General features: G+C 39.1%; 1 protein-coding gene across 1 annotated transcript; it reads left to right on the top strand.

Moving 5' to 3' along the window:
* Positions 1 to 3,011: 3,011 nt before the first annotated feature.
* LOC139349846 (transmembrane protein 26-like) lies at positions 3,012 to 16,027 on the top strand. The gene is made up of 6 exons (XM_070990861.1): positions 3,012 to 3,246; positions 3,405 to 3,501; positions 3,611 to 3,694; positions 13,726 to 13,928; positions 14,364 to 14,443; positions 15,755 to 16,027. Exons 1-6 carry the CDS (start codon positions 3,059 to 3,061, stop codon positions 16,003 to 16,005), a joined length of 903 nt encoding a protein of 300 aa, XP_070846962.1. The 5' UTR covers positions 3,012 to 3,058; the 3' UTR covers positions 16,006 to 16,027.
* The last annotated feature ends 1,102 nt before the right edge of the window (positions 16,028 to 17,129 follow it).

Below are 17,129 nucleotides of genomic sequence, written 5' to 3'. Positions count from 1 at the left end.
TGGAGCACGAATTTGAAACACCATACAGAAACATACCTTGCAATATAACCGGTTGAATGGTAGCAACCCATATTCATAAAGAATGTAACATGGAATCACAACATACCATATCATTGTCCACACCTCATATATCTGTTAGAGGCCTGTGCAAAGCAATATTAGTCTCTGTTTTACCTGATGGAGGACATTAAACAGCTTCTGTTGAGGGGGTTGGTGAGGGGGCTGCTGCTGCTATGACATTTCATACCTTTTCAAAAATTGTATAGCCACGAATTGAATCCATTCATAATCTGCCCTTTATTATTCCTAGTGCTAAATTAATAAAGTGAAAAATAATTAAATGATAAATAAATCATGTATTTAAATATTTTTGTGCTTTTATTCAGTTTGACTATCAACTTTGACAGCAAGGTTCTAAAAGTTATATAATTTGTATGCATATTATATTTATTTTGTGTGTAAATGTTCTAAACAAACAAGCACTGATATGTTTAAATGAGAGGTTGAGAAAATCAAAATTCAAATTCTTCTATTATTGTTATATTTGTACTGTAATAGTCCAAAATTATGTGAATATGCATATTGCAAAGTTTTAGTAAAATAACATGCCTCATTGCCTCTAGAAACATAGGAAAAAACAGCTTGACAGTAAAATAACACGATATCTCGCTAATGCACTTTGCCCATGACAAGAGAAATATACAGAAACAAACAAACAAAAAAGCCTCTCACGCGCTGTGTGATTATAACTTGTGAGAGGTGTGTGTGCAGAGTTGGACGACACAGAGGATGCTCATTGCTCACTTCACTTCGTCAGTCATCTTGCAAGAATACACCGTGCAAAAGCGAATACGCTGCAAAACCTATTCATCAGACCAGTTGTTTACTGCCTCGGGTCTTCTTCGGTTTCACGAGACTAGCAGTGGCCAGCAGCTTAGCGATTAGCAGCAGGGCACGTCTGGGCACGTCAGGGCAGCGACGGCAGAGTGAGGGCACGTTGTGGATCATGTGAGCGACCAAGGTAGATCTAAATTATTATAATTTTGTTTTATTTATTATTATGTTGAGCCACACAGACGGACTTTCACACACACACACACACACACACACACACACACACACACACACACACACACACACACACACACACACACACACACAAATCACAAAAGGGCACTTTGGGCATCAAGGGGCCCAAAGTGTGACAGCTAGCTGCTAGGTTTCAGCAACCAGGCTTCATTAGGCCCGCCTCAGCTCCACCCACACACCACCTCTCATTTTTGGATGGGCTGGGAGTTTGGCAGAGTTAGGCACTGCCAAGATAACGATGGCTGGAGCCGCTGTCACTGAGAGTCACAGTGGCTCCTTAGAAACCTGGGTGACATCACAGAGACAACATCCAGCAACGACAGCAGCTGTGATGCCAACACGTATGTAAGTGTGATGTTTCATTCACTCAAAGAAATGTTCTCTGTGAACATATGGGACGCAGTGATTATGTTTCACCCCAACAATGTAATATACAAAAGTAATTTTGAGGAGACAGGGTAGCTTGTATGATGATATTTTTGCATCTTCCATATTAGCCTACAGGTGTAGAGAATAAAGTCACTAACACGTGATGGAACCATGTATGTGCTCCTATTTTTCAGTCCTGCAAGCTGAGTAATTCTAGTCTTGGAAGTCCTAAACAACTGTCCCATTGGACTGTTGAAATTCAGTGAGAAGTTAGTCTGTCCTCTGCATGATCTTCGGTGATAAGGAAACAACATCTTGAGTACAATCTTTTAACAGTAGACGTGCTCCTGCACAATATACAAAATGCAACAATCTCATGTGCATGAATTGTAATTAACTAATAATGAACAATGACTGATTTCCAAAACTTTTTTAGTCTCTTAAAATCCACTGATCTGCCAATGGGGACCAGTGATTACAAGCTTGTGCTGTGCGGCCAAACATTGTGCAAACTCACAGAACTTTATTATATATTTTACTGGAGATCCTGAAGCTTCCAAAAACATGCAAAACCAAACATGTAAGGCTGAGTTTTGGGGAAATTCCATGGCTTCAACAAGGAGCTGGAAATACCTGATACAGAATATATAAGATACTGTCAGGTGGTGTGGAATTAAGATGATTTTATACTGTGAAGCTATTTGAGGGGAAATGAAAATAATAAATAAATAAATAAATAAATAAAAAAAAATCAAAGGATTGACAGTCAAATCTTTTATCTTGATCAGCTCCATAATGCTACAGGCCTGCAGTCTCACATGCTGAACAGTGCAGAGACATGTCATCTTTAAAAGAGACAAATAAAAAAAGCTCATGTCTTACAACTTTAAACTGGCATGTTTAGAATGTTATGGTGGTTTGTCTCACTGTATCAACTTTAATGTTATTTCTGTAAAACATGTGCATGATTGTGTGTACACCTCAAGGTGATTTGGGCTTGTGAAAAGAAACGCTTTCAGTGATTAATCCACATGCAGTGCTCTGGTGAGTCTTTGACAGCAGGATGGGGTGTGGGGGGCTGAGCCAAAATAAACTGTGTGTGTGTTCATGGTAATGAAGGGACATGTCATCCAGCCCTACAGTGTGGCTCATTGATGTATTTTAATAGTTTCTGGACAATGATAAAGCTGTATGGCGCAGAGGAAGAAGGTTTGGGATTTGTTGAAAAATGGAGACAGACTGATCACCAGACTGATTCCTTACAAAAAAGTAGTTTACTGATTGCAGCTAATTTTTCAAGCATTTAGTACAACTGCAAGACCATAGGCTTGTTTCTGTACAGGTCACAGCAATTCAGTCAGAGTTGGACTGCATGTCTCTGCAGGCAACTGACATATCACCAAGATATCAGCAACACTGCGGTAAACAGAAAAAACATAGGAGTCCAGGAGGTTGCTGGAGGCGTGCCTTAGCTCCTTTTTTTCCCTCTCTGTAACTCTGAACTCCTTCAGACCTTTCACATACAACTCCTCTGTCCTATGCAGAAGCTGGGACTGTCAGAGCTCTCCCAGCGTGCTTCACAAAGCTGAAGACTTGCATCATGTTCTTTAAGTTCATTTGTGCTGTGGTGACCAGGTCTCTCTTCATCCTCATCTCTCTCATAGGGGTGTGGAGAGTGGTGTGGGTGAAGAACAATGGACTCTACTGGTTTCTCACCATCCTTTACCTGCCTCTGGTGGCTGAGATGATCCTGACCCTGAGAAGAAGGAGGGGAAATGATTACAAATGGTATGAGCTACTCTACTTCAGTCCATTTTCACAGGATACACATATGTATAATATTTAGCTATAATGTAATGGGGTGGTCGTAAAGACCAGGAAAGAGAATGGAATTTAGGATTCTAACAATATTTCTGTAAGGATGTTTTTTCTTTTTTTCCCTACAGGTTTTCTCCAGCTATCTTCTTCTTCCTCATCAGTATTATCCCATCATTATGGATTTTAGAGCTTCACCACCAGGAGAACAAATCCACTGACTCAATGGTATCATGCATATATTCCATGTTATCAGATTCCCCTTTACTCTGAGAGTTTCATGCTATTATGCAGAATTAATTGAAAATTTTCAGTGTGTCTGTCTCTCTCATTGCAGTGTGAAAAACTTGACTCAAGTGAAAGTATAAAGAGTCTTTTCAGACTCTGGAGGAACTCAACCAATGGCAGCGAGCCACCAGAGGTAGGTTAAAGGTTAAACTTATTATTTATTATCTAAAATGCATGTCCTAAATGTATATTTATATCAAATAATTAACAAAACAAAACAACAGAGAGTGTGCAGTGAAAGGGTTAAATTATTTAAACTACTTTTGAAAAATATTTCTTAATAATTACATTAATAGACTTCAGCAGTGTCACTGTTTGGCTGTAAAGGGTGGCGGTCTGGATAGATAAATCAAATTCAATATGATAGCTTAAAGTTCAATGTTGTCCAAAATAAACTAGAAAAAGTGACTTCCCTCAATGTCCCTGTCATGTAAATTAAGAAACAACTTTTCAGTTAAGGAATATAAGAGTATTTGGAAGCTTTTCAGCTAAGGTAGGATAACCAAATTCCATAATAATGTTCCTTTGTTGAAAGTTGCAGGATGATAAATATCTTGTTTTTGCTGGGATCCTCCTTGTAGTATTTTCTGCATTTTTGCTTTTCCATGTCCTCACATGTCTAGACAGTGGGACTCCTTTCCTGCTCAGTGCTCAACTGGTTCACCTCAAAGAGGCTGTTGTAAGGCTGTGGGTGTTTTTTCCCCTTATAACCCGAGCACATTCATAGAGCTGACTGCTTTTAATGGAGGGACCCACCCTAAATAAAAACAATTACAAGCTCAACATGAAAAGTCTGCTCTGTATATCTACAGTACCCGTCAAAGTTTGGACACACCCTCCCATCTAATGGTTTTGCTGAATTTTTTTTTATTATTTTCTACATTGTACATTAATACTGATGACATCAAAATTTGTCTTGATGACAGCTTTGCACACTGTTGGCATTCTCTTAACCAGCTTCATGAGGTAGTCACCTGAGTGGTTTTCAGTTAACAGCTGTGCCTTGTCGAAAGGGAATTAGTGGAATTTCTTGCCTTTTTGATACATTTGAGATCATCGGTTGTGTTGTGCAGAAGCAGTGTTATTTTACAGTAAATAGCTCTATTCAACTACTGAGTAATCTGTGTTATGACAAGATCTGCTCCACTAGTAAAGTAAAGAATTTCAAGAACTATGAATGTGTCCTCAAGTGTATTTACAAAAAATATACTGTTGAAACTGGCTCTCATGAGGACCACCCCAGGATAGTTACCTCTGCTGCAGATGATAAGTTCATTTCAGTTACCAGCCTCAGAAATCTCCAATTAACAGCACCTCAGATTAGAGCCTAGATAAATCAATCTCAATTGCAAACTGTGTGAATCAGACCTTCATGGTCAAATTGCTGCAAAGAAACCAATACTGAGGGAGATCAAGGAGAAGAAGAGAATTGCTTGGGCCAATAAACACAAGGAATGGACATTAGACCAGAGGAAATCTGCTTTCGTCTAATGAGTCCAGATTTGAGATTTCTGGTTCTGTTGTGGCACTGTTGGGGATTTATTGAAAATTCAATGCACACTTCATCAACATGGCTACCACAGCATTCTGCAGCGACATGCCATCCCATCTGGTTTGCACTTAGTGGGACCATCATTTGTTTTTCAACAGGACAATGACCCCAAACACACCTCCCGGCTATTTAAGGGCTATTTGACCAAGAAGGAGAGTGAAGGAGTGATGTACCAGATGAGCTGGCCTCCACAGTCACCTGACCTGTACGCATTTGATTTGGTTTGGTATGATTTGGCCTGCAGAGTGAAGGAAAAGCTGCCAACATGTATCCTTGGGCAAGATACTGAACAGCAAAAAGAACTTGCTGCACCATCTGTGTATGAATTCATACATACGTCGCTTTGGATGAAAGCGTCTGCCAAATGAATAACCGTAATTGTAATTTTACTTCATGAAGCTGGCTGAGAGAATGCAAATAGTCTGCAAAGGTGAAGCAAGCAAAAGTAAAAGGTGGCTACTTTGCAGAATCTAAAATATAAAACATATTTTCCTTCCTATTTTTATATAGAATTTTTTTTGTTTACCACACAAGTCCGTGTGCTCTTTCATAGTTTTGATGTCTTCAGTATTAATTAATCTGGAAAATAGTAAAATAAAGAAACAGCATTGACTGAGAAGACTGAGAAAATTGACTGTGTCCAAACTTTTTACTGGTACTGTATGTATTTAATCCATAATACTTCTCCTTTAACTTTCACCTACATAACTGCCAAAATGTAGAATAAAAATTTAAATACTTTGATTAATAAGCAACATCATTTCTGTGCAACAGTGGGGGCAAGGTGTCAGGGCTTTTAAGTTACTGTTAATGCAAACTGAATATTTCCTACTGCTGCATCTTAAAAGCATTTACCTGGTGAAACACAAGTTGGCTTTTATTATGGAGTAGTCACAGGGCAATGTTTGTCTGTTATATTGACACTGACTGGCATTGTTAATCAAAAATGCATTTACAAAACAAGATAATGGTAATTTTCAGCTTTTTGTGACAGTAGATCAGTTTGAAATATTGCAGGGCATAATGGAACAAGAACAAGCAGCCACAGTGAGCAGTTAGATGAAGAGCTACAGGTGACAGATGATACCCAACTTTTCAGCAAAGTAACTAGTTCCTTTCACTGTGCCCTGTTGTCCTCAGACAACATGCTGTGTGCAGCATAAAATCAGATCACAATTTCTCACAGAATGATCAAAAAGAGTAAAATTATTGTCTGACTTCTTTAAAATAACAATTGATTATTGTTAACATTTTGATAATCTTGCAGTGGTTAACTTAATGTTGTTAAACTAAGGTTAGAAGAATAATGTTCATCCATCATTCACTGTTATATCTAGATGAAAAGCTTCTTTGAGTTAGACTTCAATAAGGGTTTTCTAATATAAATATAATATATTTTTTAGTGCTGTCAATCGATTAAAATATTTAATCGCAATTAATCTCATGAATGTCATAGTTAACTCGCGATTAATCGCAAATTAATCGCACATTTTGATCTATTCTGAATGTCCCTTGAATTATCATTTTAATACTGTTATCAACATGGAAAAGTGGATAGGCTTGCTTTGTGCAAATGTTTTTATTGAAAACAATGTGTAGTGTTACATTTCACACTAACATTCTCACTTTGAGCAGTCATTCACATTTGAATGAATCAAATCTCACACATTTTAACACTGTCAATAAACAGATGACAAAAAAATAAATACTTGGTTACAAAAAAGCCCCTTCAACAACCCTTTCTAAGGGATCAAAGCAGGGTGATACAAGATAAAGTTACAAAGTGCACATCATTGTAAACTAGGACTCAGGCTATAGTGCAGTTAAACCATGGCTTAAACTTTCCTTTCTTAAGTTTCCTTTGAACACAATACCATCCATATGCCTCTGTCGAAAGCCATCCATTGTCACTTGGTTTTGACACGGAGGCGGCGGCAGAGAATTTGCATTCGCCGTGTATTTGGCCATTAAGTGGTATTTCAGACTGGATGTGCTACGTTGATAATTCAGTTCATATGGGGTGCCGAAAAATTCAGTCACACTTTTCTAGCTGATATATTTTGAATATTTAACTCACTTTTCTCACATTTAGCTCACTTTTCTCACATTTAGCTCATTTTGAGGTAGAAATTGGGGAATCAAAATGGTAAATCTAAATCTAAATGTTAAATCAAAAATCTAAATGCTAAATGATAAATCTAAATGTTAAATCGAAATCGAAATCGAAATGCTAAATGTTAAATCTAAATCTAAATCCATCCATTTTCTATGCCGCTTATCCCTTTCGGGGTCGCGGGGGGGCCGGAGCCTATCTCGGCTGTCAAAGGGTGGGAGGCGGGGTACACCCTGGGCCGGTCACCAGCCAATCATAGGGCACATACACACAACCATTCACACTCACACTCACACTCACACTCACACCTAGGGGCAATTTAGAGTCACCAATCAGCCTAATGAGCATGTTTTTGGTCTGTGGGAGGAAGCCGGAGTGCCCGGAGAGAACCCATGCATGCACGGGAAGAACATGCAAACTTCACACAGAAAGGCCCAACCCGGGAATCAAATCTGCAACCTTCTTGCTGTGAGGCATGCGCACTACCTGCTGCGCCACCGTGCAGCCCCTAAATCTAAATGTTAAATCTAAATGTGTCCCCAAGTATAAAGCTAACTATTAGAAAATATGCAAATAGCCCATGCCTCTCAGTGCGCACGGACCCGCCCACACCTGTAACTGCCCTAGTGTGGATGCGGAGGTGAAGTGAGGGGAAGGACAGAACATGGCCAGTTCTCTGTAATTAGGAGAGCTTGAACGGGCGGTTATGGCAGGTGTGCATGCTACACTCCAAGGTGCACTTCCGCCAGTACCGTCGGTAACTCTAAGTTACTTAGTTAAAACTTAAACTTTTCACTGTGTTCGTTGTGAAGCTACTGCTAGCTAACCGAGCTAGCAAGCTAACTTTTGCCAGTGTGACTGGGGTACTGCGGTCACGTCACAATAGGTCACATGACCTGGGAGTTGTTGAGCTATAATGCTCATATTTACATTTTGACTGGTATGAGAAATTCATAAAAAATATTAATTGTGTCCAAATGGAATAAAAAGAGGTGTGTGTCATAGAGCAGGCTTAGGTTTAATGAATGAGAATTAAGTGTGTTTTATACTCTAAATACGAGCATTATATTTTTAACATAGTTCTCATATATTTAGATATTAAATCTTAATACATTTAACACCCCCATTTTATTTTGAAAACCGGAAGTTTCCACCCGCTCTTGTAAATTAACGCTAACTTTCCCACTTGTTTCAAGACGACTGACGTGACGGCAGTACCCCAGTCACACTGGCAAAAGTTAGCTTGCCAGCTCGGTTAGCTAGCAGTATCTTCCCAACAAACACAGTGAAAAGTTTAAGTTTTAGCTAAGTAACTTACTGTTAACGGTATGGACGGTACCAGCGGAAGTAGTTTTTTTTTTTTGAGTGGGTTGATCTGTGCTCCGGAAGAGTATACTGGTGTATAACCTAGTAGTAGTAGTAGTTTCAGCAAGATAAATGCTTGTGTTTCATAGGTATCTATGCCTACCTCTTTGTTACCTTACAGAAACAATAGTTTAGTTTAGTTATGAACAGCTTTACTACAACTCTAACAACAACCATGCGGAACGCATATACACTTAAACAAATCAGTCTCACTATACACACATTTTTAGACCATGCATAATACACGACTTTCATTTATAATACACAATGTAGAAGTCAGTGATACTGAATTCAATAACAATCTTGTGAACAAAAGCTGGGTCTCCTCTTGGAGTAATGCACTAGACTTGATCATCATTGATAAATTATTTGTATAAGCTTTCTGAAATCTTAAAGCAAAAGAGATCAGATACCCAGTTGGTGGAATGGTGTGTGGTATGAAGCATGGGGGGCTCTTCACTGTCACTGCAGCTTTGACTTTGAGACTCCTGATGGTTCACAGGTTCGTGATCCAACTGATCACTAGGGGTAGTGTCTGATCAGACAAAGAAATATTCAATTATTGCATCAAGAAGTTAATTAAACACACACTGTTTCTATTCAGTTGCCTAGGGTTATTCATTATGACTTAAATATTTAGCCTAACTGCAGAATGCTGAATTGCCCATGATGGGCCCTCAACCTTATCATTGTGCATAGTTCCTGGGAAAAGTTGTATCAGTTACTCAAAATGTCAATACAAGTGTAACATTAACTGAAATTTTAATACTAATTCAAATGTGATCAATTTTAAGACATCCTGCTGCCTTTGTTGACATTGTGGACATATCCTGTTCAGTTCATTTAAAATTTTTATGCTATAGGCTACTTATCTATTCCTTCCTATTTGATAGATAGATAGATAGATAGATAGATAGATAGATAGATAGATAGATAGATAGATAGATAGATAGATAGATAGATAGATTCAACTGTCCTTTAGCTCGTTAAAACAACAACCACACTTCCACTCATCAACAATAAAGAGTATTAAAATAGACGTAAAGTATTAAACAGAACTGAATCAGTAATTCTTGATTAAATTAAAACTGTCCATTCCACAGTCCAGCCCAATTGTGGCAGAGGTGGTGTGCGAGTTTGGGTGTGACTGATTCAGGATGCAGTGACTGATACCTTGATCACTGTTATCTACAGCCTTTATTTTCTTTACTTTAAAAAAGGTGTCAGTGTTTTGTGTCCTTTTCATCCTATTTCTCTGCCTTTCACTGTCTGCCCCTGAAGAAATCATGCATATTGTTTGGTTAGACATAATATTAAGTCAGAAAATCACTTTCCTTAAACTGAAACACACAGGATAGGTATGGCATGCAATTATATCATCCTCTATATGTTACAGCAACCCCAAGCTGTCTCATTTGCACATGTGTATGAAATAAATCTTTTTGAAGACTAAAATCAAGCTAACGCTAAATGGTTATCCTCCACTCTAGAAAAGCCTCCACACTTGTATTTTATAAAGCAACTTGTCATTTTTGTTTGAAAGGCAACAGACGCACACACACATACACAGTATGTGCATACAGTGTGTCTTTATAGTCCATTAGTCTAGCTTTGGGTTGCTGTGACGTTTGTTTTTTTTTCCACATTTACCGGCGCAGGCTAATGTTTCCCATCCATTCATCCATCCATCCATCCATCCATCCATCCATCCATCCATCCATCCATCCATCCATCCATCCATCCATCCATTTTCTATACCGCCTATCCCTTTTGGGGTTGTGGGGGGACTGGAGCCTATCCCAGCTGTCGCAAATGTTTCCCATTGACTTCAATTCATTATGCTAAGCTAGTGCACTGTGCCAACTCTAGATACGACTTACTTATCAACTTAATTTAAACATTTGTAAATCATTTAACACTACACATTGTGAGCGACTGTTAACTTACCCTTGTTTACTCCTTATGAAGCGGAATAGTGCAAGCTGAGTGCAAGTCTGCGTGAGTTGAAGTGCAGAGCAAAGTGACATCCTGCATATTTCTGAATGTCGACTCGGACAAACTGATTGACTGCTCTGGTGGGGGTGGCCAGACAGGGTGGCCAATCATATTCCAGGGGTTGCCACTGCCACCCCCAGCCACCCCGGTGGCCATGCCTCTGATTGGAGAGAACCGGCCATGTTTCGCCCCTCCCCTCACTTCGCCTCCGCATCCACAGCACGGGCGGTTAGAGGTGTGGGCAGGTCTGTGCACGCTGAGAGGCGTGGGCTATTTGCATATTTTCTAAATATTTAGCTTTACACTTGGCGACACATTTTGATTTAGCATTTAGATTTAGATTTAACATTTAGATTTAGATTTAGATTTAGATTTAGATTAGCATTTAGATTTAGATTTAACATTTAGATTTAGGATTTAGATTTACCATTTTGATTCCCCATTTAATTTCTAACTCTAAATGTGAGAAAAGTGAGTTAAATATTCAAAATATATCAGCTAGAAAAGTGTGACTGAATTTTTACACACGGCACCCCATAAGTTCACACCAACAATACACACAGATAACTGTGGTCTTGTCAGTCGACCCATCTGGCAACTTTTTGAAACTAAACTTTCCATTCAGAATCTTGTTTGCATCCATGTCGACATTTTGCACTTGACATCCACACAAACTGGTAGCCTACTCCTTTACAGCTAGCAAGCAGACGAGACCAAACACACGAGTGGGGCGTGCCTATTATTTTGTTTCTGGTTTACATACGGATCCTGTAGTTTTTCTTATGTTACAAGCAGTGGCCACAGCTTATAAAAAAACTACAAGTTCACTAGGTCACAAAGAGCGTTAATCTTGCGATAAAAAAATGACGCTGTTAAAATTGATTTGCGTTAACGCGTTAACGCAATATTTTTGACAGCACTCATATTTTTTAAGGCAGAAATGTATTGATATATATTTATGTATGTGATATATGTCTGTGACAGATGCATGCATGTATAGAAGTAACAGTTGCAGTGAATGTCAGGCAGGTCCATGGCAGGAAACGTAGCTATAATCCACAATTCAGGTTCAACCACTATCCATGGGAATCTATGAGATGACAAAGCACAAAGACTCTGCAAAAGACATTAAGTTAGTAATACGCCTTGGTAGGACATGAAAGTGTGCAGGTGGAAAGGGAGAGAAGAACACAAGAGCTCGGTGTATCTTGGAAATCCCCAGACAGTCTCATCCTATAGCAACGTAACTAAGGGCTGGTCCAAGGCGAGCCTGAGCCAGCCCTAACTATAAGATTTATCAAAAAGGAAAGTTTTAAGCCTACTCTTAAATGTAGAGATGCTGTCTGCCTACCGCACAAGACTGGAAGATGGTTCCACAGGAGAGGAGCTTGATAGCTAAAGGCTCTGGCTCCCATTACGCTTTTGGAGACTTTAGGAACCCCAAATAAGCCTGCAGTGTTCAATGTTCTAGTGGGGTAATAGAGTACTATGAACTCTTTAACATAAGATGGTGCCTGACCATTTAGGGTTTTGTACGTAAGGAGAAGGATTTTAAATTCTATTCTGGATATTACAGGGAGCCAGTGCAGAGGGCTAATATCAAAGAAATACGATTTCTTTTCCTCATTTTTTCATCAGAACATGTGCTGCAGCATTCTGGATCAACTGAACAGTATTTAGCAACGAATTTGGGCAGCTTGAGAGTAAAGAATTGCAATAATCCAACCTGGAAGTAATAAATGCATAAATTAGTTTTTCTGCATCATTTTGAGACAGGATGTGCCTGATTTTGGCAATGTTGTGCAGGTGAAGAAAAGCAGTCCTTGAAATTTGTTCTACATGGGAGTTAAAGGACATATCCTGATCAAAAATAACTCCAAGATTCCTTACAGTGGTGCTTGAGGCCAGCGCAATGCCATCCATTAGCACTGTTATAAATTGTTTAGGGCCTAGTGCTCTGTCCTCCATAGTACTCTGTACCTGGCTTTAGTGTGTACAGAGGACTCATCATTAATGTGTACAAACTGAGATCAATCTGAAAAATAGGCTTCAAACCAGCTTAGTGCAGTTCCCTTGTTCCCACTTCCCCGTGTTCCAGTCTCTGCAATAGGATACCATAGTCAAATGCAAGTCCTTTGTGTGATGCAATTAGGAAGTTCTTTGTAACTTTAACCAGTGCTGTCTCTGAACTAGAAACTATTGTTATGTAGAAAGTCACACAGCTGATTAGCAACTGCTTTCTCAAGAATCTTTGAGAGAAAGGGGACGTTGGATATAGGTCTCTATTTGGCTAAAATCCCTGGATCAAGAGTAGGTTTTTTAAGAAGATGTTTTAATACAGCTACTTTAAAGGACTTTAAAGGTACGTAGCCTGTTGATAAGACAGATTGATCATATCTATAAAAAGGAGCCAATTAAGTGTAAAATGTCTTTAAGCAGCTGGGGATGGGGTCTAAAACACAGGTTGACAATTTTAATGATGAAATTATTGAAATTAGTTAGTTGGGTAAAGGTTGACAAGAGAAAAATGGTCAAAAAATATAATGGGTTTAATAACAATTTCTATGGTTTCTGTGTTCTGTGAAAATAATGAAAATAAATCAGTACCTACTGCAGGCAGGAGGTGATTAATTCTGTCTGTAATAGTAAGAATTTTATCATTAAAGAAGCTCATGGTTCAATGGAATTGTGACTCTCTGTCAGCCTGGCTACAGTGCTGAAGAGAAACCTGGGATAGTTCTTTCCTCTATTTCCTCTATTAGTGAAGAGTAATAGGCTACTCCAACACTGCGGAGGGCTTTCCTGAATGTTTTAAGACTGTCTTGCCAGGTGTGAATTAGCACCATGGAGCTAATCTCCTCTGTTTTATCATCTACTTTTTTTAGAGGGGCAACAGAGTCAAGTTCCATTACCATAGAATAATTACCTACGCCATAGAAAAGGACTTGAGACTTGACTTAGACTCTTGACCAAAGACTTGAGACTTGACTTGGACTTACATAAAATGACTATTATTCTCCTGGATCAGCTGACTGGCTTCACACTTGATAAGAAGCCTTGATGTTTGAAACTGTTTTAGCCTGTAAACCGGCTGATCCTGTGTTTCTCTTTCACTTCTTACCATGTGTCACTGCACAAGGGGGTCCCTCTCTCCTCAGTGTGTGCCAACGACTGGATCCTGGCTTTACATCAAATCCTGCTCATTTTACTGATCTTGGGGAAGTGGCTGCTGCCTGCTGCTGGAGAGCTGACCAGGGACCAGCTCTCCCAGTTACTGCTCATCTTTGTGGGCACGGCTGCTGACATACTTGAGTTCACCTCTGAAACACTGTCTGACATTAAGTGAGTAAGAGCGGAACAGGATGGGGGAGAGAGGGAAAGAAGAAGTTGTTACATTGAACTTGTTGTCTGATAAAACAAGTTGAAACTAAATGTGAGTGTGTTTGTTTCTGACATAGGCTACTTTTGGGGACAAAGTTTGGACTAAAGACCAGTTGATTGGGGGTGGCTTGTCCAGTTAGGGAATCACAAGGCATGACTGCATTTGGAAAACAGCAGATTGTGGGGTCAGTGGTCAAGGTTAGGGTTAGGTTAAGATCGTAAGTATTAGGGTTAGGCAAATTGTGGTTATGGTTTGGGTACATCTTCACGCAATCAATGTAAGTCAAACGACTTTGTGTGTGTGTGTGTGTGTGTGTGTGTGTGTGTGTGTGCGTGTGTGTGTGTGTGTGTGTGTGTCTGTGTGTGTGTGTGTGTGTGTGTGTGTGTGAGAAACAGTGACAGCAGTCCAGCCATGGTCTACATTATTCTGGCTGTGTGGACCTGGAGCATGCTGCAGTTTCCACTGCATCTCTCAGGTACAGCACAGTTCTTTATTTCATTCAACTTTTGCTGACAATAGAGTGCTGTTTATCAGCAACTATCTTGCTTTGCACAATACATCTACACAAGATGGGGATCTTGGTACTGCATTGTACAGATCCCTAAAGACAATAAATTTAGCAGCCTGGAAATCTTAGGAATTACATTCACATTTGATGATTCTGCACTTCACGATATAGGGTATGTCCTACATTCAGTGTCACTGCAGGAAGTAATGTCATCTGGATGGTAGATCTGACTTTCTTGCTGGAGAGCTGAGCTCTTTAATATCCTCAATAGTTGCCAACAAATATTGTGAGAAAAGCTGGTTTTCAGAAAATTCCAATGGACATAAAAAAGGCATTGAACTTAAGATGGGATTTTGGGGAACCATCCAATATCAGTGTCCTGTCTGGAGAAGATGTATTAGTATTAGTATTGTACAGTTCCCAAAAGGCAGACAATTTACAATAAAACGGTTTATAGCTTTCCTTATTTACAACTTTACAGTGGATTGCAATGCCACAATAAGCCTTTAGAAATGTGTACATTACATACATACTGAAAATGATCTATTTTTAGCTGTCAGTGTAATTTGGCCTCACGCATAGCATTTGGTGGTATAAAACTTCAAAGGACTGTTCTTACATTACTCAAAGCTGCACTAATCAGTATCAGTGTATGAATTATGGATCAAATAACCATGTCCAATAAGGGGTTGTGCATATTGACAAGGTCACGCACCCATTTCTGCACTTCCCCTCAGCTCTATGGAGCCTTTTAGCCATTTTTGGGTTATTGTTTGGTTTCCTGTCCACAAACCTCACTTTCAAGCGGCAGGAAGCTGCTGATTTCAGTGAAAAGGCTCTGATGAACTCATTGTACACTACCAACAGGAGACAGACACAGTTAATACCAAGCTGGTGAGCACAATGGAGCATTTAGCAGCTAAGGTAGTAGTAGCAAGAGCCAGATATTTTTCTCAGGAGTTGGTTGAGACCAAAAACAGATGTAAAAGGAGACTGGATATTAAACTTGTGTACATTGAGTATAGGGGGGTTAAACCTTACTTTGGGCCCTCAGAATGGCTTGAGTCACTCTGGCTATGCACTGTGATGTAGGAAGGATCCACCTAGTAAATGCTTCCAACAAGGGGAACCCCTACTGTGATGTATCAAACAGTGATTAAGCAATAGGATGACAGACATCTTTCCAATGAAAATATGGCAGATTACAGGATAACTAACATCTTTCGAATGAACACACCTGCATTACACCTGAGCTAAGGCAGTTATTTGTCTCAACAGTAATTGGTGCATCCTCAGAGGACCTCTCAGAACCTGCCCCATCCCTCCTCTCTCACCTCAGGACTGATATCTGGAGCACTGTGGAGGCTTTGTTTATCCAAGACGGGCCTTTTCTGCTGGTCCGTCTCACTGTCATGATCTACTTCAATGTGGTACACCAGATGCTGATCTTCTTTGCCATTAAAAACTTCCTGGTTGTCATTCTCAACATCTACAGGCTCTCTGTCCTCATCTGTGACAAGACCTCCTGAGTTTGGATCAGTGAAGAAAGTTACAGTAGTGATATTACTGTGTACTCAATTGTGATTTGAATGTGTGATTCTATGATGTGGCAATAGCAAAAATGGTAACGTGCAGAATTATTGATTAGAGATGCCAACCAGAAAGCAATGACCTCATGTATTAGTCATGATGAAGAAATATTTCCTGTTCAAACATCAGAAACTAACTTCCATCTCTGCATTGGAGGTTATGGTATTTCACTCTCAGATGATGAAGTGCAAAGTAAAAGTTCTTTGAGATTCTACTGAAAAACTGTGAAGCTGTCAAAGCAGGCACAACTGGGAACATAAAAAAATAACATCAAAAGAGAAGTCCTGATTAGTGAAATGAAGTGGAGACTAATGTAATCAAATGGGGACTAGTTTATGATTAAATTTTGCTTTAGATTTCAAATTATTTCCTATTGTTCCCAAATTCATTCATTGTATTTTATTTTTAATTTTTTAAATTGTTTTATTACACAATTTTGATACAGAGCTTTCTACAAGTACAAAGATTTCTGGCGGTAACAACTGGAACCCTGAGTAAGGGTCAAAAGTAGAAGCTTACTTACAGTTCCATGTAAGTTATGTCAACCAGACTGCAAATCACCAGTTTGTTGTATTAAATCATACATAAAATAGTCCATTTAAGATAACAGATGTTTTGACAACAAACTGCACGTGCTCACTGTCATTCAAACTCACTCATCAGCTGATGATGGCATTGGGCCTATTAAAGCTCCCAAACAAAGGCTTGGTAATTACACAGGTGAACATCTGTGGCAAAAGGAACAAGATACACGACATGAGAAATCTTAGTTTGCTATTTCCATTCATATATTGGCAGTATCTGAGATTCGTTTAGACTCATACATTCATGGTTCAACATTTCTTTGAAATGGGACTTTGTCTTATGTCTTCCTTTATCGAGTTCTTGTTTATAACTTATGTCTATTTTTGTATTTCAACCTTTTGTTCAATTTATGTGTCTGAATAACAAAACTACATCTTTGAATGATGATTGACAGGAAATTAGTTGGGGCTGTGCTCTAGGATTTTATCACAGCTTTTCATGTCATTGAGCACAGTATTCTAATTGCCAAGATGAAATG

The sequence above is a fragment of the Chaetodon trifascialis genome, chromosome 21, assembly GCF_039877785.1.
Source record: "Chaetodon trifascialis isolate fChaTrf1 chromosome 21, fChaTrf1.hap1, whole genome shotgun sequence".
Taxonomy (NCBI): domain Eukaryota; kingdom Metazoa; phylum Chordata; class Actinopteri; order Chaetodontiformes; family Chaetodontidae; genus Chaetodon; species Chaetodon trifascialis.
This window is presented reverse-complemented; position numbering and strand designations above follow the sequence as displayed.

Coding starts and splice junctions, on each gene's coding strand:
- LOC139349846 (XM_070990861.1), top strand. CDS start 3,059: ATGTTCTTTAAGTTCATTTGTGCTGTGGTGACCAGGTCTCTCTTCATC. Junction 3,247..3,404: donor AGGGGAAATGATTACAAATG/GTATGAGCTACT, acceptor TTTTCCCTACAG/GTTTTCTCCAGCTATCTTCT. Junction 3,502..3,610: donor ACAAATCCACTGACTCAATG/GTATCATGCATA, acceptor CTCTCATTGCAG/TGTGAAAAACTTGACTCAAG.